Genomic DNA, 21,681 nt, shown 5'->3' on the forward strand with positions numbered 1-21,681 from the left:
AAGTGACCAAATATCTTATTAAAATCCTTATACATTAATCATATCCTAATTAATATTCTCACCTCATTCCATTACATGTATGTACGTAGATGTGTATAAAAATCATGGAGAAAATAAAGTTAAAAACAAGATTTCATTAACAATTTCAATTAAATACCTAGACAGTTATAATAGATCTCTAGACTTTCGCAGTGAGCTTTGTTCGAGAATAGTCGCATGCCGGCGGCAGGGGAACTTGACATTGAACCTGCACACGCACGCGTGCCTAACTATACTGAGAAATAGACACATACACGTGTACATATACACACATATAAAAACAGAGACAAACAAAGAAAGAAAAAAGACCAAGAGAAATACAGACGTTTAGAATGGGGATGCTCAAATACACACGAACACTGAAAACTCCGTCCATTAACGTAAGCGTATGTAGAGTATGTGTGTAAGCATGTACACACACGTATACACAAGAGGGTAGGGTGAATACGATGAGAGCTTGTAAGCGCTTGCGCGGTGTCCATGACTACGACGCGAAGTGGCTTGCGACGACCTCTATTTGTACCGATGTAAAGTCGTGTTATGGTATCGTCACAGTACTCGTTGAGAGAAAAGCTCTAGTGTGTGTAGTAATTTGCTCTCGGTCATACTCGAAGCTCGGACATCAAGAAGAACGTTGAATATTTCTTAGCCTTTTCTCCATGATCCATATGGTTTCTTCCTAAGATCAAAGTAGACCATTGGAAGCTCGGTGTTTTTTTAAAGCACGACTGACGTTCAGGGTCACGGATAACACATACACAATTTCTACCTATACCCAGTGGAAGAACGTGACGTAAAATCAAGCTGATTAAGGTTCTTTTGCAGAAAAAAAAACAAAGTTTAAAAAATTTCTTTCTTTCTTCATTTATCCATCCTTCTTATATTATATTACGTGTTTGGAGAGTGTCATCGATCGAGATCAAGAAGAAGTTTTTGATCTTAATAAAATTCTAATCACTATTTTTAAATTAGTGATCCACGACGAAGACCAATCAAGAAAGATACGATGAACTTACTTCGAATTTAAAGGAAATTTGTTTTGAAATCTACTACATGTGGATAGTACTGATCTTAAGTTACGTCCTGAGAAGCTTACTGAAGAAATTTCGTCAAATCGACTCAAAGTGTAGAAGAAACTTACGAATAGAGACGCCACCTTCTTACGGACGTTTGTTCGTTGGTGGGAAAATTAAATTTCACGGTTGATTCAAGGAAATGTGTCGTTTTCTTTTTATTTTTGGATAATTATTCTAATGTTATAAAAAAATGTCCAAGAAATAATTATGAAAAAGTAGTGAAAAAAGTTGAAAGGGTTCTATCAACTGTTTCTTCTTCAAAGGAACCTAATGACTTTGGCTATTTCTAATGTGAGAATCGTGAGATTCGTGAACGTTCAGTGTTTCGATTTTTTTAAAAAATTCTCCACGTGTTGGGAGTATTTATTAACGAAGAGTGATCGCGTGTGCTGCAAGCATGTGAGTAAATGGCCGTGGAAGGATTAGTCGAACGACCTACTATGGGCATCTGCCTGGACACTGGTCAGTATTGTCACAACCTATATTTCAATCATTTTTATCTTATCAGCTCGTTTACAACGCATCTACAAGAAATCTATTTTTCCAAAATGTTTACATTTTACAACAATTCTTTCATCGATTATTTTTCATCGATTAGTACGTACGTTTTCAAATTTGCAATTATCTCGTATCTTCTTCCCAAGGAAACAGGAAGTTGCATATTGGAAATAAAAGATGCAACACAATATGTGACCCATGGTTACACTTGACATTACATTTTTACTTTATGAACGCTCACCACGTATCAACGAGAGTCTAACCTTCGACTTTTTAATTCCTGCATATATATTTTTAATTTCACTAATGCGAATACTACTGCGACTACTTTCTTTTTTTTTTTTTTTTTTTCATAGAAATGATAATTAAGGAAATGTTTCATTTGATATGCTCTCGATTAAAATTTCTTTAAACAAAAAAAAAATATACTGTCTGAAAATGTAAATCTGAAAATATTTCAGCATCTTCGAACAAAATGATTTATCTCGAAGATCTCTTTGTTCACATAAAATCAAATATTTTTTCTGCTGTTTTTCTTTTCTTATTTTTTTTCATTTTCAATATAATAAATTGTACATTCTTCATTTTATTTTCTAAGACGGTTATACGATGAAGAGAAAGTTCCACAGGTATGAGTCACCTAAAGGAATCAATATTGCAACTGGCCGAGTAACTTCCCTCCACGACACTTCTCATTAAAACATTGTCGCAACTGGTAAACACAAACATATCCATTTATGTCAGACAAAAATTGAGATATAAATTTCGCTGAAAACTTGACTTTCATGATTATCAATATCGAAATAATCAAACTTATAATCTAATTAATATTATCCTAATTAATTGTTAATATCTTTTAAAATAATAGAAAATATTAGGTCAATCGTGTGTCAAGGTAATGTCAAAGAAAACAGACCTTTCTAAGACCGTAAAGAAAATACCTAAACATTTTCTAATAAAACATACGTGTGACATAAAAATAGAGAGATAGAAAGTGAGAGAGAAGAGAGAGAGGGAAAGAGAGTGAACAATCAAGCAAAAAATTTTCATTAAAGCGATCGAGTCAACGACTTGAAAAAAAATTAATCAATCATCGATCTTAATCTAAATTGTTGTTCAGCTTTCTACATTCGTACGGTCTAAGAAAAGAGTAACGAGACTAAGTCACATAAACTAATCAATATTCTAACCATGATTTATTAAAGAAGACGATGACGTTAGATATTTCAATTTCCTTATGTGCTTTTCTACTATTATGACATTTACGTAATATTTCTTAAAACGTAGGATAAAAACGAGAAATAATTACAACGATTAGGGATATCATAACGATATCATAATGTATCTTTATCGTTATTATTTTTTATATAATTATGATCATATCATAAAACATCATAATTATAATCAAATTAATAACATGAATTGTGATTATAAAATTATCCATATTAAGGTGTTATTAATTAAGATTATATAAAAAGATAAAAATTAAAAAAAAAAAGACCACACAAAAACAGAAGTTAAACAGAAAAAAATCGTGTAGCTGTAAGTATTGAATTTTCTATACTTCTAGGAAAATTATCTATGACCACTATAGTGTGAAAGATAGTAGGTACACGTTACAACTATAAATCGTTATTACCATATACATAAAATATGATACGAGGGTAATAACATCTAACGTAAAGAATCCGATCGTGTATTCAATGTCGGATCTTCCGATAACGAAATTGAAGATGAAAAATATCGATATCAATAACAAAAGTCTGTCACGTGATTCCACGCATCAGAATATTTTATACTGCATTTTTTTTATTTTCTTTCCTCTTGACTTACAAATGAAATTATAGAAGTCAAATGAGCTCATAGAGAATTGGCTCAAATTTCTTAGATGTGACCAAAAAAATGTTCTAACTAATGTTAAAAGTCGATTATTCTTTTTCGAGATTTTTCAGGCTAATTTTTGCCAGATTGAAAAAATTACAAACCTAGAAACTTTTTTACAATAAGATCTCAAAAAAAAGAATAATTGATTTTTTGTAATCACTTAGGGACTTTTGCCCATCCTATACTTTCTATTGACTGGAAAAGAATATCTAATATTTTAGTCATTTTTAAGAGTCACATTTATGAAACACTTGCAATCATTACATATTATAATTGTTAATTTCATTTTTTGCTTATATACCAATATAAAAATTAACAATTATTGCATATATTCGTATGAAAAGATTGATGAAACGTATCATATAGAAACGAAATTACCTTTCATAGAAAAGTTCAAAAGTTCACATAAAGATTGATTTCCTTTATTTATGAATTAAATAAGTTCGTATATGAATTAATGCGTACAACATGAATAGTCGTTTTCAATATTTCATGAAGGCACGAGTTACGTGGTCAATTTCAAAAAGTTTGTTAAAACACAAGAATGTATTGACTTTAAGAATTTTTTATTCATTTAACAGCGAATATTGAAAAATTTATGTAACTTTTTGTAAAAAGAAATTTTTCAATGGATATTAGATTCTATCATATTTTTTATCGTTCTTGATATCCTTGAAAAGGATGCACGTTACCTTGAAGTTTTAATACGTCATACAATGTTTAATATCGATCATTCACGCATATGATGCATTCGATCTATAAGTTTACTCACTTAATTTACCGATAAAAACGAAAAAACATGTAAGCCATTTCATATTTCACAAGTAGATCAGTTTAATTGGTAATTTATTATTTAATTAAACTATCACTTTTTCTTTTCTATATTAATTCTTTTGTATACGTACACGTATATGCATGTAAACGACGATCAAGACGATAATTTGAAACATTTATTGTTATACTTTTAACACTTCATTCATATATAATATCATCTATGTATGTGAACGTTTTGATAAAAATTACATTCATAAAATATGAATAAAAATACAAATTATTTTAATAATAATATCTATGTCTATTTCTTTTATGAATCTATTTCTATACAAAAAAATAATGTTTCGAAAATGTCGTTCATAAAAAAGTTGAAATATTGCATAGATTAGAAAAATGCAAATTAACATTAAAAATAAAGTTATTTTACGATTTATTATCGTTCGGTGGCGGTGATTTTGCAGAGCAACAAAATGGATCGCAGGTGTTCGAGGATCCCGATGCTCGAAGTACAGGAAGATGGCGAGGAGAAACTGGTTTGTTGGCGACCCCGCCTGATGGACGTTTCACGAAGCAAAACGTGGGTCCTGTTAAGTTCGAAATGCCGAAGGTTCCGGTCATTTTTGTACTCGGTTAGTTTCGCGAATTATTTATCATTTTGTATTTAAACAACGTATCGATAAAAAAATCGATCGTTTGTTTATCAGGCGGTCCGGGTAGTGGTAAGGTGACACACTGCGATAATCTAATGCAAGAGAGGAAGGGAATAACACATATCAACATGATGGACCTTCTTCAACAATATGCGCTTGGAAACGGTGAATGAAATTTACCGATTAGAAATAAACGATAAAGATTTTTTAATGAATATTTCGAACAAACGTTCTCTTGTAAATTTTTATTCAAAGCTAGTTGTCCATTTCTAATCCGTTTTTCTTTGTTCGTTAACTCTTCTCGATCACAGATATGCAAGATTTCGGTCAACTCAGCAGTAAAACCGTATCGGAAGTTCTCATGCTCGAAATGAAAATGTCTCCAGAGGCCAAAGTTTTTCTCGTCAGTGGATATCCCCGAAATATGCGGGACGTAGTCGAATACGCCGAAAAGGTAAAGTGTCTTTTCTTTTTGTTAATGATCTAAAAAAATAATAGATAGAAATAAAAAAATAATTTAATAGAGCTTAAAGATTATTGCTTTAGTATCTAACTTTCGAGAGTAATATTTATTCTATAACTTTCCTTACATATTGACGTATTGACTCAACTTATGGTTCTACTATAAACCACTGTAATATATTCAAATAAGGACTTTAGTGATCATTGAACTATCCTATAGTAGACTAATTACCATTTAAGTGAGAACCTAACACTTGTTTGAAAGTCGAGCTCAGCAAGTACTACTTAAAATGATCAATCGCGTAATGTTATAAAGACTTCCTTTCTCATAATTTCTTTGTCTTTCTTTTCGTTCGTTAAAGAAGATCATTTACATTTTCTTCATTGTAATACACATTACGAATTATTATATCAGCAGGATAATTAAATTCACAGATAAAAATCGTTAACGGTGTGATCCTTGTCTCATGGAGACAAGAAGTCCTCGAAAGACAAATCGACTTTGGAGCTCAACTCGGTCACGTAATTATCGGATTAGCAAGGATGGAATTACACAATTTCTATAAAAACGTTATGCCCGTTGTGGAATACTTCGATCAAAGTGGAATGTTGTATGAGGTAGGAAGATAAATAGAATAAATAAATCTGATTATTTTCGATAAAGTCGAACGATTTTCTTTTTTTTTTTCTTGATTTAAAGGTAAACGGAGAACGAAATCCCAATGAAGTTTTTATTGATTTCCGAGAAGCTGTTATGAAAATTTTAGGATTACCGACTACAGATGAGGAAGAAAAGAAAATGGCTCAATCGTTAGAGGCAGAAGTAAGTGTACAAATAATTGAAATAAATGATCAAATATGAAATATATTAAGAAGTATATTAATTAAATAAATTTCATGATACGATTTAAAAAGGTAAAGGTAGAAAGAAGAGAAGAACAAATTTCTAGAACATCAACGCCAAAAGATCATGTGGTTGTAGTCGAAATGACTGAACCACCTATTGAAACAGATACGAAAGCATCTAAAACCGCGGTGAAACCTCGGAAAGGATTACCAGTTTTTATATGGGTAATAGGTAAGAATACCTAATGGATTAATTTTATTTAAAGAAAACATAATCGTTGTTAATACTTCAACAAATTTTTTTTTATTTTTTAAGGTGGACCAGGTAGTAATAAAGCCGTACTGTGCAGTCATGCGGTTCAAAATATGCCAGGATGGGTCCATGTCAGTATCGGAGGATTGTTAAGAGGAATGGCATCAACGAACACGACTGTTAGCGAGGCAATAGTAGCTGGTGAAATGGTATCGCAAGATGTTGTGATGCCATTGGTTGAACAACAGGTTCTTTTGAATCGTGACACAGATGGTATAATCATCGATGGATATCCGAGAGATTTGAACCAAGTTCAAGAATTCGAAAATAAAGTAAAATTCTTTATAAAATTTATTAATTATTTGATTCTACGAATCAAATAATTCACTATTCAAATGATTTATTTCAGTTTGGACAGGAACCACCGTTAGTATTATTAGACTGTTCGAAGCTTCAACTTGGTAAAGGAAGACTAGACGACAGTGTATCAGCTTTTAGGAAAAGATTGGAACTCTTCCGAGAAATGTCATTGCCAATGTTGAAAACATTGGATAATGAAAACCGATTAGTAATCGTATGTGTAATGATATAAAAATATCCAACGCGATAACAATTCAATGTGATAATATTCTTAATAAAGATGTTTTTTTTTTTTTTTTTTTTTTTTATTATTATTAGATTGACGGTGACACAGACATACCAAGTGTAAAAGAGGATTTCTCGCAAGCTTTGTTTCAACTAATGCGACGTGCTCGACGAAAAGAGGAGGATAATCCACGTGGACCAGAATCGCCAAAGTCACAAGACTATGGGGACGATATAGACCCAAACTTACCAGTTCCCGATGACATCAATGAAACCCAGGGACAGACAGAAGAGCAGAGACGTGGTCATAATATAGCGAATGGTTTCGCTAGGCATATGGTTAACAACGGTGTATCTGATCAAGTGAGCAAGACGATAGATAAAGTGGAAAACTTAAATGGCGTCGTAGTTCAAGGTCAGATTACAGTGTCGAGACGAAACTTTTCATACGTTTGTTATAATTATAAAAAGATTTTCTAACTTAGTAAAAATGAAGGACAACGAATATATACATACATAAACATATAGTGTAAAGTATATTTAACTTGTTTACGTTAAATATTATACTTTCTTAGGTGTCACCAACATGACGAATGGCGTACTCAACAATGCAAAGAAGATGACTCAAAATGGTGGGATCCAACAAAATGGTGGGATCCGACAAAATGGAATAACCAATGGAACGACGCATATGTTACAAAATGGTGTGGCGCATTTAGCAAACGGAATAATTCCAGGTAATAATAAGGTAGCGCCGAGTATACAGAATTACTTACCTAACAATATGAAAGATCCTTTGAGAAAAATGTACAACGAGGTGGAAGGATACCAAGAAAATCTCCATATATAACGTTACGAAGAATACGCGAAGAATATCGCCTAATTTCTAATGTAATAAATAAGTCTTTCTTTATATATGTATGTGTGTATATATGTATATGTATATATGTATATATACACATACACACACACTTATCCGGTATTCGCATAAAATCACAAAGAAATAATCAAGAATTAAAATCCTATCGTGTACGTGCCTTATAAGAAAGATTTATAGATAAAGTAATGCTATGAGATGCATTAGTACGTGGCTTTTTATACGCACTGATAATCTGTAAATAAGATTTAAATGAAGATAAGTCCCCAGAAAAAAAAAGAAAAATGTCTATATTAACAATTCTTGCATGATTAATTATATTCAAACATCGTCATAGTCTCATTTATATTAAAGTAAATGAAAAAACATATATATCTACATACAATATTAATTATTTATGATTTTACATAATAACGTTAAATCTCATAAAATCGTAATATGTTTTAATTATCTTTTTATAGATTATCATTTTGCGAATTTTCTATGCACTTTAAATGAAATAATTCCATATATTTATCAATATTATCTCGTGTACTTATCTTCGTATCGCACTTTTTATGAAAATATTTTCGTTAATCAATAACAGTTACATAGTCGAATAACCTTTATATCTTAGCACGATTATTCGTGAGCGGTGATAAAAATAATAAAAGAACCATAAGCTATAAGTATAGTGATTATGATAATATACATTATAAAACAAAAATTGATATATTAACGATAAATATAAGTCCTATTTACGACTTTCTTTTAATATAGTCGTAAGATTGAGTTAACTATGCGAAGGTACAATAATAGTTTCCTAAATATAATTGCATATCACATAGATATTATTTTTTCGTAAAAGACACGTGTGACTGGTATCCCCAAGTGTGTCAAATTACTCGTATACAAAAGTACATAATTTGTTTAAAAAAACAGGAAAAGAAAAAAATAAAAGATTATAAATAGAAAAAAGTTAATAAACATATATTAAATAAGAATGAATGCGTAGATATACTATAAAATATTAATAAAATTATGAGATATATAAACAAATCGATAAAAAAATAAAAGAACTCTATTTTGAATGATCGATTTACATATCTACACACATACACACATACACACGTTTTACGAAATGTTAATTTATCGATGTCGACTTCTTATATGAATTTCTTATAAACGAAGATCGGCATTATTTTTTATATACCTCAGAAAGTCTATGTATTAATGAATGACTATATGAATCGAATTTCCGAATGATAACTTTTCAACTTTTCAAATGAATCATATTACGGCTGTATATAGAAATAATGATAATAATAATAATAATAATAATAATAATAATAATAATAATAATAATAAAACGATGAGCTAACAATAAGAATATACGATCTTCTATACGAACGTAATAAATCTCTTAAAGTGTCGATTCGATTTATCATATAATTCGTATCCGCAGGCGGATTTCTGTAATCGACATTTATATATAAACGGTGTTTTGAGCAATAATGATCTATAACAATCAGTAATAATGAGAAAGTAATCTAAACGAATGAAAGATTATGAATAAAGTACAGAAAACATCTTTTTTAAATTGGCACTAAAATCAAATCACAAGTTCGTTCTAGTTTTTGTATTTGTTAATATTACGATATATGATATTCGTCTATGATAAAAAATATTTCAATATATTGCGAATATATATGGCGAATGAATATTATGTCAATGACAAATTAAAAAAAAAATCTAAAGAAAAAAATAATATCCTCGTATATGCAAGACAGTATTAATAAAGTGACGAACGATTATGTTGTGTGCGGGTCTATACATATTATGTACGAGTTTACATAAATTACGTACGAGTAAATTATATACGAGCCTATACATATTATATACGAATCTAAACATATTACGTACGAGTTTATATATTATGTAAAGTTAAAATATTTGCAAATTTATCTATCTTTTACGGTCCATTATTTTTCTCCTTTTACGTATTTTTACATGAATATTTTTACATCTATCTAATGAACTTATATAGTCCATGTACTAACGAAAAATCTTTTTAATATTTGCTAATAGCATACAGATCATATTATTAATATTTTGGACAAGTAGAAAGAAAATTGTGTTTAGTTGAATGTTGAATGTACTTATTCATTAGCATGCAATAAACATGTACGTACGAACACCGCCATATACTAGATCTTCCTTTCTCACTTCTGAATAGGTTTTAATCCGAATGATATTTTCTTCTTCCTGATATTCCATACTCAAAGCTGTTTATCACCTTGTCTTATAATAGTTCACACCACAATAAGTCGAAATGTAACTTTTATACAAGCTTATACACCGATACAATAGACACATAGTGGGGATAATGTTTCCCTATTGTGTTTGTAAGTTCATATTTTGTCCATACCTGTCGCTGAAATCGCATACATTACGAGCAAAAAATGTGAACAGTCTTAATAAATCGTAAATGATATCAATTTTCTAACGTCAATTTTTTTTTCATTATAACAATCATTGTAAACGAATGCTTAGAATCAACCAATTTATTCTTTTTGCAATTACATTTAAATTCTAATTAAAATTCAAATTCAATAAATTAATCTCTTATCAATTTAGAATATTATCATTTTCATATTCTAATAATTCAAATTGTTTACGGCATGTCGGGTAATTTCTTATACTCTTTTCCTACGCTTTCATTGGTTGTCGAGATCCTCACATCTATTGGTTAAAAATGGCACATTGATTAATACTAACCAATTAGAACTTCTTCCGAAAATCTTCTAAGTTTATTGTGTTTAATAACCTCTGTACATCTGTACTATTACTATTTACGAAAGCAGTCCGAATGGACGGTAAGTCTGCGTTGACATTATTGATGATTTTTGGTCTTTTAAGAAACATTCGTGTTCATGGTACTCGAACAATGAGTAATTTTACGGGAATACATTCTGTTGCTTATGTTACCGTTCCTGACAATACAGTGGCGAAACAATTGGCACAGTAAGTTATAAGTTCTATAAAATTTGAAACTAGCTTTATGTTTATCCTACGAATAATTATAATAAAATTAACAAATTTTTTTCTATATCTGCAGTGGATTAGTAAAGAATAAACTGGCTGCTTGTGTTAATATTATTCCTCAAATTACTTCAGTGTAAGCATTTATAAGATAGAATATCTATTTTATATCTAAGAAAATTATTTCTTAAATTTTTATTGATTAATTATACATAGGTATGAATGGGAAAATGAAATAAATGAGGATTCTGAACTTTTATTGGTAAGAATAGTAAAAATGATTATCTATATAACAAAATTATTGTTGAGAAAGAACAATTTATCATGTTTATTTAATTATTACATAGATGATAAAAACAAGGACAGATACAGTAGATGTGTTGACAGAATATGTTAAGTAAGTCAATAATATAACACCTAGTTTAGCATCAGAAAAATAAACTAATCTTTCTTTTATTTAGGAGTCATCATCCTTATAAAGTATGTGAAGTAATTACCTTGCCTGTAAGTAAAACATCCAATTTTATTTTATTCATTGTTTGTTTTACTTTACATAAATAAATATTCTACTATTTTATATTTTTGTAAAATAAAATATGGATTTATTAACATATCATTTAAATTAAAAATTTAATTTAGATACAAAATGGTAATGAACAATATCTAAAGTGGATCAGTGAAATAGTACCTCCTGTGGATAAACGAAAAGAAAAAGACAATATATAATCATTTTACCTATTTAATAATAAAATAATATAATATTATTATATATGAAATTATAAGAAATATGATAAATATATAAATAAATAAAATTATTATTATAAAAATAATGTAATACAATAAAGAATATTTGAATATGGAATGATTCCTGCACTATATAACAATCTAAGTTTGATTGTTAAATATTTTATATTGTAATAAAACATTATTAGAACTATTTGATCAATGCTGATCATAATCATATTATCCACTCTATGAGTATGCTTATATATATCAAACAGAAGATATCAATATAACAAAAACAAACAGCTACAATGTCAATTGATTATCCTCTTATATTAATAACAATTATCTTATAAATAATATAAATGTAAATTCGTTTTAATTTAATTTCACTATCAATCATTTAATTAAATGGTATTAGAAATAAATCGTAAATGAAACTTTTCTAGAATCCCATTTTATTGTTATGCTAAATAGTTTCAACTTTTTTAGTTCTACAAGGCACACACATATTTTTAACTAATTTATATCCAATGAAGTTAATTCAATAATTATTTTACAAGAATTGATTTTGAATTAAATCAGTGACACCTTCATAATGATTGTGTGATGCCAAATATATAATTGATCATGTTTTGAAAATAATTATAAAAATATTTGCTTTGTCAAAACCTTTCCATTCTTTGCAGCATGTGTAATTATATTTTTAACATGATATATATAACTACCTTAATAATGTATAACCAATTCTACTAACAATATAATAATAATTTTGTCCTAATATCTCTTTAGATAAGACTTTTTGCTTTGGATCCACATGATACATTATATTCTATGGTATATAAAAGCAATAAGTTTAATTATTTGTATCTGTGGCTTATATGCTTCATTATATTTTTTATACTTATGATGCTATCTGCCAACATTGTAACCTGGGTAAAGCATTAATAATGCAGAAGCAAGAGACTCATTGACATCCATTTTATAATCTTTCTCCATATTATGACGACATGATGGACAATTATGAACTCCAGATGAAAAACTTCGTTTTAGACAAGTAAGGCAAATATTATGAGCACAAGGTGTAGTTATAGGATTATTAACAACTTCTAAACAACAAACACAAGTAAATCTGTAAAAAAAAAAGTGTTTTCATCATATACTTAATTAACTGTTTTAATTTCTATCAAGACTTATATTACAAACCTCTCTGAAACTCGTTGTAAAAAAGCAGCTTTTCCATTTGATAAAGCTAGACGACATTCATCCCAAATTTTTGCATTAGCAGTATCTTCATCTATGAATTTTATAAGTTCACTGTCCAATTTATAAATTTCACGTTTTTGTTTTTTTCTGGTTTGTACAGTCTCTTTAGAGCTTGGTAATTCTTCATTTTCCAATTCAATAACACGTTTTTTATTTGGTTGATTTTTTTTCATTGCTTCTAAATAACCATCAGGATATAATGGTTTTAAACCAAGTGCATTTATCCTTGCTTGACCTTCTCGAGTCCATGGAGCAGGAGCAGGATCATCCCTGCGTAATAGGTATCTCCATACGCGAAAACCACTTTTACCCGTATCTGGATAATATTTTACCACCTTATATATACCATCATATCTATTTTCAAAATAATAGATGTATAACATTAGCATTCATATAAATGATTTGTATATTTAATATTTATGAATGTATATATTATAAAATATAAGCGAGAAGAAACGAGAAAAGGATTTAATATCATACATACCTGTTACCTTCCTTTGGTGCATATTTGCTATGTTTTGCAAGTTTAAAATTGCGTACAACTCTTACAGGGATTCCACCTCTCCAATCCTCAGCTGTGGCTCCATTTACTGGATCAAGTTTAGCATTACAATTTACTGCTAAAGCTTTATTCATCCTTGTTAATGTTTGATCACAACTTTGTTCAGCAGTCCTTTTATTTCCTGTAGTCACCATAGAAAATAATAGAAAATGCATATACATGTATAAATCATCAAATATATGGAATAAAATTTATAGAACATTTTTATACCAGATAAATCTCTGCCTCCAGAACCAGTATACATAAATTCATCTCCATTATCAATATCGTCTTCATAACCCCCAGATAAGACAATGGAGTATGCGCAATCAGTTTCACGGCCATGTATTCCAGCTATATGTGGCCTGTGTACACCGACTTCAGAAACCTTTAATAAAAAGATTAGAACATTACAATGTGCACATTGCAATATGTATGTGTGTATGTGTGTGTGCGTGTGCGTGTGTGTGTGCGTGTAATATATGAACCTGCACTCTATATATCCAACATGTACCAACTTCTACACCTGGTATAGGACCTCGATGATTTGGTGGAACTATACTACACTCTTTTGTTCTACCTACACAAGCCATTCCTTTTCCCCAATCCCTTTTATTGCTATTTTCATTAGTATTAGTTTTCTTCTTGGACTGCTTTAATTTATCCCCTGCCTTGAATACATTAAATATTTTTACATTAAGATATTGTTTTATTTTTAAAATAAATTAATATATAAAAGAACAATCACCTACTTTAACAATTTCATTTTCATCATTTTTACATTCAGGACAATACCAATAATCCTCTTCTGGGATTGATGTTAAAGGTGGATTTAAACAACGTAAATGATATGCAAAATTACATTCATCGCAGAGCAGTAGGTTATGTTCATCTTCTTTACCTCCACAAACTCTGCATCCACATTCTTTACATTCTTCATTAGGATCATCCATACAGTTAGTACAAGAAGCTGCAACTCGTCTTCGTGTACCATTACTTATATAGTTCTCTTCCTCTGGTGTTCTTTCAGACAAAAGTTTTGGAGGTTCTATGTTATATATTCCATCTTTGGGATTTATTTTATGACCTTCAAGTTGATTATCTCTATACATACAAAGATATATATTAATATAAATATCTAAATATATTAGATACAATTTATAAATAAACATAATTGAGAGATTACCTGCCAATATATAAAGTTCCAGTCAACTCTTGTAATTTTCTTTTCTTTTCAATTTTTGATATTGTAAAATCATACCAAAGTCCTATCTCTTTGGGCTCATCAACATTATGATTTACCATTACTTTTTGACCTATTTGCAAATCTTCAATAGGTATAAGTCTTCTAGCACGAGGTCTAATAAATGCTTCAGGTACATTAAATGGAGGTGCATGATTATCAAATTCCCATTGCATATTATAAATAATTTTCTCTTCTTGTTTAAATATTTTTTTTATAATTGCTTCAAACCAAGCTCCATGCACTTGATCAAGACAATCAACAGCATCTCCAGTCTTATAATATAAACTTTCTGCTTCTTCTAAATTTGGTTCATCAATAACCTCTACTTCAGTATTTTCTTTGACTTTATTACTATTGTTCTTATTATTACTATTTTCATTATCTTTATTATCTTTATCTTTATTATCTATATTATCTAGTTTAACTTTTACCATTAATTGTATAACATCATTTAAATTAATACTATAATCATATAATTTATAACCATTTTCTAATTGTTTGCCACGGAAGAACAGCCGTTGCATATCAACTTCTATTGATAATTCCTTTTCTATTTCACGCTAAAAATATAAAAATTACTTTTATATATAATGATCCTTTTAATTTTAGAATTATATATACGTATATATTAAAAAATTAATGTACAGAGCAAACTACAAAAGTAACTTATAACAATATAAACAAATTGTTGAACAAAATTAAAAGAAATATAAATTATTACTCATAATAGTTTTATATTAAAAAAAGTTAATATAATAAGAGATAAGAATTTTCTTAAGACCGTATACTGGAGCATTAAATTATTAAACTCAAAATATTTATAAAATTCTGAAAACTTTTTCATTTATTATAATAACTTTAAAAATCATACCTTAAAATCTTCAACTTCAGTTAACTTAGAAATTGTTAATATTGCCTCCTGTTTACCATCCATTGTTCTTACTTTTACATACATCTTGATAAGTATATGTGATATAACGATTATTTTAATTTACTTGTCCAAACAGATAGATTTAACAGATCAATTTTCACGTGTTTTAACTCCAATGAGGTAGGCCCTACTCTTATAAGCAGAACAATGATCATATCTCGATGGATCACTACTGTCAGCAGGATCACCACTTGTTGGCGTCTGGTACAACTAGATTTGGCGGGAAATCTTCATTGCAATGCATGGCGGGAAGATCACGTGATGAAATTACGTTTAGTTTGGTAGAAAAAGGCGCATTTTCATCACAAAATATAATGAAAATTAAAGCAGTCTTCAAAATATTCAAGTAAACACAATCTATATAACTTAAAACATCCAAAATATGAATTCATGCATGTGTCAATTTTAATCGAATCTCTAAAATTATGTAAGGATATTTATTCATCATGTATCATGTAGCTCTCATATATTTATATTTAACCACACTTGTACATAAATATACATGTGTCATTAAGAAATTAAATTAATAATCTGAGAAACGTTAATGCGCATGTGCGATAATATTCTCATAATATTAAACATAGAAATAGAACGATATTGACTCATTAAATGCCTCTGAATATATAATTTTTAAAAATATTTCTTAGCAGATTAAAAATATGTTATCATATTTATTGAAATATTAAAATGTAAATAATTATCAAATATTTTATCTGAATGTAATAAAAAATGGCTAATTACAGTAGCAACCTATAGTAGAATATTAAAGAAAAGTATAATCATATATTATATATCATCTTTTGCAAACATCTCAAGAAAATGGCCGCTACTACGCATCATTCTAGAACAACGTCAGCGTGAAGTATCCGGCAGATGGCGCATTATTAACCGGAACAACATAGTTTCGAATTCGACGTAAGAAAAACGATATAAATGATAATTATCAGAGTTTAATTATTCAAAAGAAAATAATTATCGAAGATAAATCAGTGAAATTTTTGTGTTACGTGTCGATAAATGGTAAAAGCGCGTACTACATTTGACCAATGAGTATTTTCGAGCGATGCTGTAGCCATGTTTGTTTAGTTTCGAGGGGATGAAAAGTGAACACGAACGAAGCTTTTGAATGGGACTCGCGCAAGGGTGGATACATCGTTGATTCGTCGACGTTTGACGTGTGCGTCCTGATGAATTAAAGGATATGGTAAGCAGTGGTACATTTGAAATCTGTTTTGTGTAACTCCCCAAGGTCGAGAGATTTTCGCGGGAAATTTTTGGGTGATAGTGTCGTTTTGGGTACCGCCGCTACCGCCGACGCCGCTGCCGCGGCGCAGTATTGCACTTTCAAACTTTCGATCGATTCGTATGTAGCCAAGAAGAGTTCGTTAGGGGCGATGACCGACAGAAATGTCTCCTTTATCGTATATTCTTTCGATTCGTTTATCAAACGGGAATTTCTAGGTGCGAAAATGCATTGATTGTCTTGCTAAAACTGACAGAACGCAACCTTGCATCACACCGCATATAAATCGATATATGCCTTCGCCTGAATATGTACTTACTTTAACTCTGTGTCAACGTACACATTTGAATGTATGTATGTATACACACACATTATATATATGTATAAGTGTGTGCATACGCGCGACAAAATTCCAGAGATCTTGGACGCTTCTTTTTTCGAACAATCGAACTCGTTTCCCGCGCAATTTCTAATCAGTACGAACATACAAATAAACGAAAAGTAGAAAGTGTCAATAATTGCATTCGATAAATTAAAACACCTTATTCATCGAATCTTTCTCGAACCGCGTTCCTCCGTTAAAGGCCGGTCTACCGGTGATTATTTTATATCTTTTAGACTCTGGCAGCTCGACGAATTTCTACAAACTTTGACAAACAGTAAGATGATTAATTAAAATAATGAACGAAAATATAATTACTTTCTATTTTCATCGTATCTTAATATTGAAGTAATTAATCGGAAATTATGTGTAATTCATACATTTTCTATTTAGAATAATTATTTTTTGTAAGTAAGAACTTTTTGTATTTTGTACAGTGCTCAAGTGTATTATCAAGTTTTAAAAGAAGTTATCAAAATGTATATTTAACATTCATAAGAAGAACTTCATGGATGGTTAACAAAACATAACTATTATCCAGAATGTTCTTGCTTGAGGCATTCTCTTTACTGATGTATAAAGCTGTTTGCTAAAGATAGCATACTCCTGAATCAGTAATCGTACATGCAACCAGATGAATATTTTTAGTCAAAGCTTGTTTGCTGATTTGGTGCATGAATTAGATTTATAAAAAGCAGAGTAAGGATAACTGCTTGAACTTAGTTAATATTTCATAATTATTGATAACTGTAATATATAAAACATAAGAAATATAATTATTAATGATTTTATTACCAATTATTTTCCTAGTATACTATATAATAAATTGTATTGTTTATTTTAGGACATTTAATTTTTCTTTTGAAATGTGGTTAAGAAGTGAACATGTGAGTAGAAGACTGCGCGGCCGTTTATACATAAGCGGTGTGTCAGGAAGTAAGACATCTACTGGCAGAGTGCAAGCAGCATCTGCAAGGAAGGTACCATTCATCTCTAGCAGTAATCACCGCATAAATACATTACGTAAATGCAGCAGATTAACTCGGTGGAGACATAGATCTCCAAATTTTTTAAAAGAGGTAAGTATGAAATTATTGTATAAAATATTAATTTAGCTTAACATATGTGTAGTCACTTCACAATCTATAAATTAAAGTATCAATTTTTAATGTTTATCATTACCATTTTAAACACATTGTTATTTTCATGTGTTTATCATAAATGATCTTTGCAGGTCATTTATTCTTCACTATTTATTAACTCACAATTACTAACTAACCAACACTTAATGGTTAATGATTAATGAGTGACTGACAGATAGACAAGAATGTTAAGTAATTAAAAACATTCTTTCGCTGAAACAATAAAGAAAAACAAATTACTTAAAACTACAATTGAAGCCGTTTGGTTAATACGCGGACTAATAATCAGTATTCTCAAACAAGATTATTATCTTCGTAGGCTTGTAAAGAAAATGTTTTACATTTTGCCAAATCTTCGCCTAGTAGACGTGAGAGGGGCCCTCGTAGAAGAAAATGTATAAAACGATCCATGGTTACATCAACTCCTCTACATCGCACTACACAAAAGGATATTATTCTTGTAAGTTACAATGAGGAAGACGTTTTTTATGATTTCTTTCTAATTCAGGTGATATTATTTTTTTTTTCCAACTATCTTCATTGATAGTATGATATTATATGTTTTTTTACAGCCATCAAAAGAAACTGTAGAATCTAAAATTTCAGAAGAATCCAAGGAAAACTGGAATATAGCTATTTTATCACTTTATTCTTCAAGTTTGAATACTGATTTGTTTTGTACACCAACACCATCACAAGAATTTAAATTTTCAACCGCAGGAACATCATCATTGACTGATCTAATGCCTCCAGCATCTCTAGGATCTCATTTAGACCTTACATGTTTTCTTGATGACGAAGGCAATAGAAATACAGGTATGATGAGTAGAAATTTATATTATATCTTATTTTTAATTTTCAATAATATTATTTATATTGCAGATATTCTGTCATTGCATTACTCCGCGCTTTGTTTACCAAATGAAATATCTGAAGAAAATCATAGCTTAATGCACTCAACATCAATGTATAGCACTCGCAGTACATATTCATCTGAAAAATATTTTGGAAGTGGAAAGTATCCATTTATCAATAATAATGAGAACAATAGTAGTATATCAAAAAGCCAGTATACCATTGAAAATGATTCATCCAAATTTGAAGGAACTGTGGATTATTCCACTCCCAAATATAATACTTCTACAAGTGTATATGATATAGATGCCCACCATCCTTCTGATACAAATGGTAATATTAATATGAAATATGATGCTGAAGATATTGATAGTGAATATCATGACGCCGAGTATATGGAAGTTGGTAGTGAAGAGATAGTAGAAACTTGTGATGTCGAAAATATGGTTACTCAAGTACAAGAGGAATGGGAGCCATTTGATCCATATGTCTTTATCAAACATTTACCACCTTTGACTCCAGCAATGAGAGCCAGATGTCCGGCTTTACCTCTTAAAACACGAAGTAGTCCAGAATTTAGTTTAGTATTAGATTTGGTACGTATTATCTTAGAGATAACTGATTGTCAGATTTATAGTAATAATAAAAATAATAATAATTTTTTTATCACAGGATGAAACTCTCGTACATTGTAGTTTACAAGAATTATCTGATGCAGCATTTCAATTTCCAGTAGTTTTTCAAGATATAACATACACAGTGTTTGTTAGAACGCGACCATTTTTTCGTGAATTTTTAGAACATGTATCATCGTTATATGAAGTAATACTCTTTACCGCTAGTAAACGAGTTTATGCAAACAAATTAATGAATCTTTTGGATCCAACAAGAAAATTAATTAAATATCGCTTATTCAGAGAACATTGTGTATGTGTTAATGGAAATTATATTAAAGATTTGTCTATACTTGGAAGAGATTTATCTAAAACTGTGATCATTGATAATAGCCCACAAGCATTCGGATATCAGGTAGGTTTTATTTTTTTCTAGCATTATCTTCAAATTCATATAAATTCAATTTTTGTGTTTTTTCTTTTTTTCTTTTTTTTTTTTTTTTTTTTTTTTGTACAGTTAGAAAATGGCATCCCTATAGAAAGCTGGTTTGCTGACCGTTCAGATAACGAATTAATGAAATTATTACCATTTTTAGAAAATTTAGTTAATTGGGTACGTTGTATTTTATCTATATTATTATGAATATAAATGTATTATGATACTTAATAATTATAAAAAATAAAATTATATCTTTTTTATAGGGTGGAGATGTTAGACCACACATTAGAGAACAATTTCGATTGTTCAGTTTTTTACCACCAGATTAATTAAGGTACCATATTAAAATTTAGTACTGACTGAAGTATAGGATCAAAAAAAGAATCCTATTATCAGTCTTCAGATGTGCGTGAAAGCGTGTGTGCAATGTGTATATCCGTGGTGAAAAATGCAAACGATTATTCTATACACGTATAACACATTATACGTGTATCGTTATTATACTCAATGCAATGTCTTAAGAGAGTGTGCCTGAAGAGTAGAACTAAATTCATAGACCTGAAAGGTCTAAAAACATTATTTGTTGTTTAAAGGATAATTGTTTCTCTAATGGAAGGAACACTTTACAAAAAATTTATTGATATTTCACTAATTATCTTTATGCATAAATATAACAAATATTAGTGAATTACATTCAACAGTTTCATGCAACCTTAAGAGATAGTTCATGCTTTCCAATTCCGTAATGGAATCACTTTCGATCGTCTACCGTTATATAGTAATACAAATATAACATAAACTTAAGAATATCTTCGAAGATTTCATGTTGCACGAGATTAAAAATTAATTGATTTTGACAATTAATTTCGACAATTAATTTCTCTATATATCAAATCTGTGTCTTAATAAGTCAGTGATATTACATAACAACATTAGTATTACTGATTACAATCTTATGTAATGCAAGTTTACAAAGTTAAAGTTTTTATTTCATATATTTTGTTTTAATTTCATCACTTGAATATGTCTAACAAAAATATGTCTATCATAAATAATATTTAACACTTTATCTATATAATATTTTCCTGGAATGATATCTGATTTTTTTGTATAATTTACCAATTTCCTATATATTTGCATTATTTATAAAAATTAGTTCCTCTCGGTAATAATATTCCATAAGAATAGTTTTTATACATAATATATTTTATTAAAATTTAACCAATTTCTGGACATATGAATTTTATTTTTCAAAGAATATGCATTTCTTTTTATTATTTTTACATTATAAAATATATTTCCCTATATACGAAAAATATGATGTAATACTATTA

The 21,681-nt window shown here is 29.4% G+C and overlaps 4 protein-coding genes across 11 annotated transcripts; 3 read left to right on the forward strand and 1 right to left on the reverse strand.

Annotated features, from left to right (window-relative positions):
* The first annotated feature begins 711 nt into the window (after window positions 1-711).
* Window positions 712-10,421, forward strand: LOC127062402 (adenylate kinase isoenzyme 5). Of its 3 annotated transcripts, none has more exons than XM_050990560.1 (11): window positions 712-1,577; window positions 4,733-4,900; window positions 4,976-5,086; window positions 5,233-5,375; window positions 5,819-6,001; window positions 6,084-6,206; window positions 6,299-6,461; window positions 6,546-6,814; window positions 6,892-7,056; window positions 7,161-7,482; window positions 7,643-10,421. In XM_050990560.1, exons 1-11 carry the CDS (start codon window positions 1,523-1,525, stop codon window positions 7,915-7,917), a joined length of 1,977 nt encoding a protein of 658 aa, XP_050846517.1. In that variant the 5' UTR covers window positions 712-1,522; the 3' UTR covers window positions 7,918-10,421. The 3 variants fall into 3 exon arrangements, with proteins under 3 accessions (XP_050846517.1, XP_050846537.1, XP_050846527.1); XM_050990580.1 differs by having other exon boundaries at window positions 7,161-7,430; window positions 7,643-7,779; XM_050990570.1 differs by lacking the exon at window positions 4,976-5,086.
* Window positions 10,422-10,695: 274 nt separating this feature from the next.
* Window positions 10,696-11,827, forward strand: LOC127062476 (protein CutA homolog). The gene is made up of 6 exons (XM_050990759.1): window positions 10,696-10,947; window positions 11,042-11,101; window positions 11,182-11,227; window positions 11,313-11,362; window positions 11,427-11,469; window positions 11,605-11,827. Exons 1-6 carry the CDS (start codon window positions 10,793-10,795, stop codon window positions 11,689-11,691), a joined length of 441 nt encoding a protein of 146 aa, XP_050846716.1. The 5' UTR covers window positions 10,696-10,792; the 3' UTR covers window positions 11,692-11,827.
* A 2-nt stretch (window positions 11,828-11,829) lies between these two features.
* On the reverse strand, window positions 11,830-15,888 carry LOC127062396 (E3 ubiquitin-protein ligase UHRF1-like). Its single transcript, XM_050990502.1, has 8 exons — window positions 15,613-15,888; window positions 14,682-15,301; window positions 14,248-14,599; window positions 13,984-14,166; window positions 13,727-13,883; window positions 13,439-13,637; window positions 12,895-13,308; window positions 11,830-12,820 (listed from the first exon to the last, which is right to left on the reverse strand). The coding sequence occupies exons 1-8, from the start codon at window positions 15,694-15,696 to the stop codon at window positions 12,601-12,603; spliced, it is 2,229 nt and encodes a 742-aa protein (XP_050846459.1). The 5' UTR covers window positions 15,697-15,888; the 3' UTR covers window positions 11,830-12,600.
* A 620-nt stretch (window positions 15,889-16,508) lies between these two features.
* Window positions 16,509-20,929, forward strand: LOC127072051 (CTD small phosphatase-like protein 2). 6 transcript variants are annotated; one of them, XM_051012117.1, is made up of 10 exons: window positions 16,509-16,692; window positions 16,759-16,876; window positions 17,735-17,996; window positions 18,142-18,376; window positions 18,759-18,899; window positions 19,012-19,255; window positions 19,322-19,890; window positions 19,967-20,323; window positions 20,426-20,521; window positions 20,611-20,929. In XM_051012117.1, the coding sequence occupies exons 4-10, from the start codon at window positions 18,164-18,166 to the stop codon at window positions 20,674-20,676; spliced, it is 1,686 nt and encodes a 561-aa protein (XP_050868074.1). In that variant the 5' UTR covers window positions 16,509-16,692; window positions 16,759-16,876; window positions 17,735-17,996; window positions 18,142-18,163; the 3' UTR covers window positions 20,677-20,929. The 6 variants fall into 6 exon arrangements, with proteins under 6 accessions (XP_050868074.1, XP_050868064.1, XP_050868054.1 ...); XM_051012107.1 differs by lacking the exon at window positions 17,735-17,996 and having other exon boundaries at window positions 16,514-16,692; XM_051012127.1 differs by lacking the exons at window positions 16,509-16,692; window positions 16,759-16,876 and adding an exon at window positions 17,290-17,574.
* The last annotated feature ends 752 nt before the right edge of the window (window positions 20,930-21,681 follow it).

This window comes from Vespula vulgaris, chromosome 1 (genome assembly GCF_905475345.1).
Source record: "Vespula vulgaris chromosome 1, iyVesVulg1.1, whole genome shotgun sequence".
NCBI lineage: Eukaryota > Metazoa > Arthropoda > Insecta > Hymenoptera > Vespidae > Vespula > Vespula vulgaris.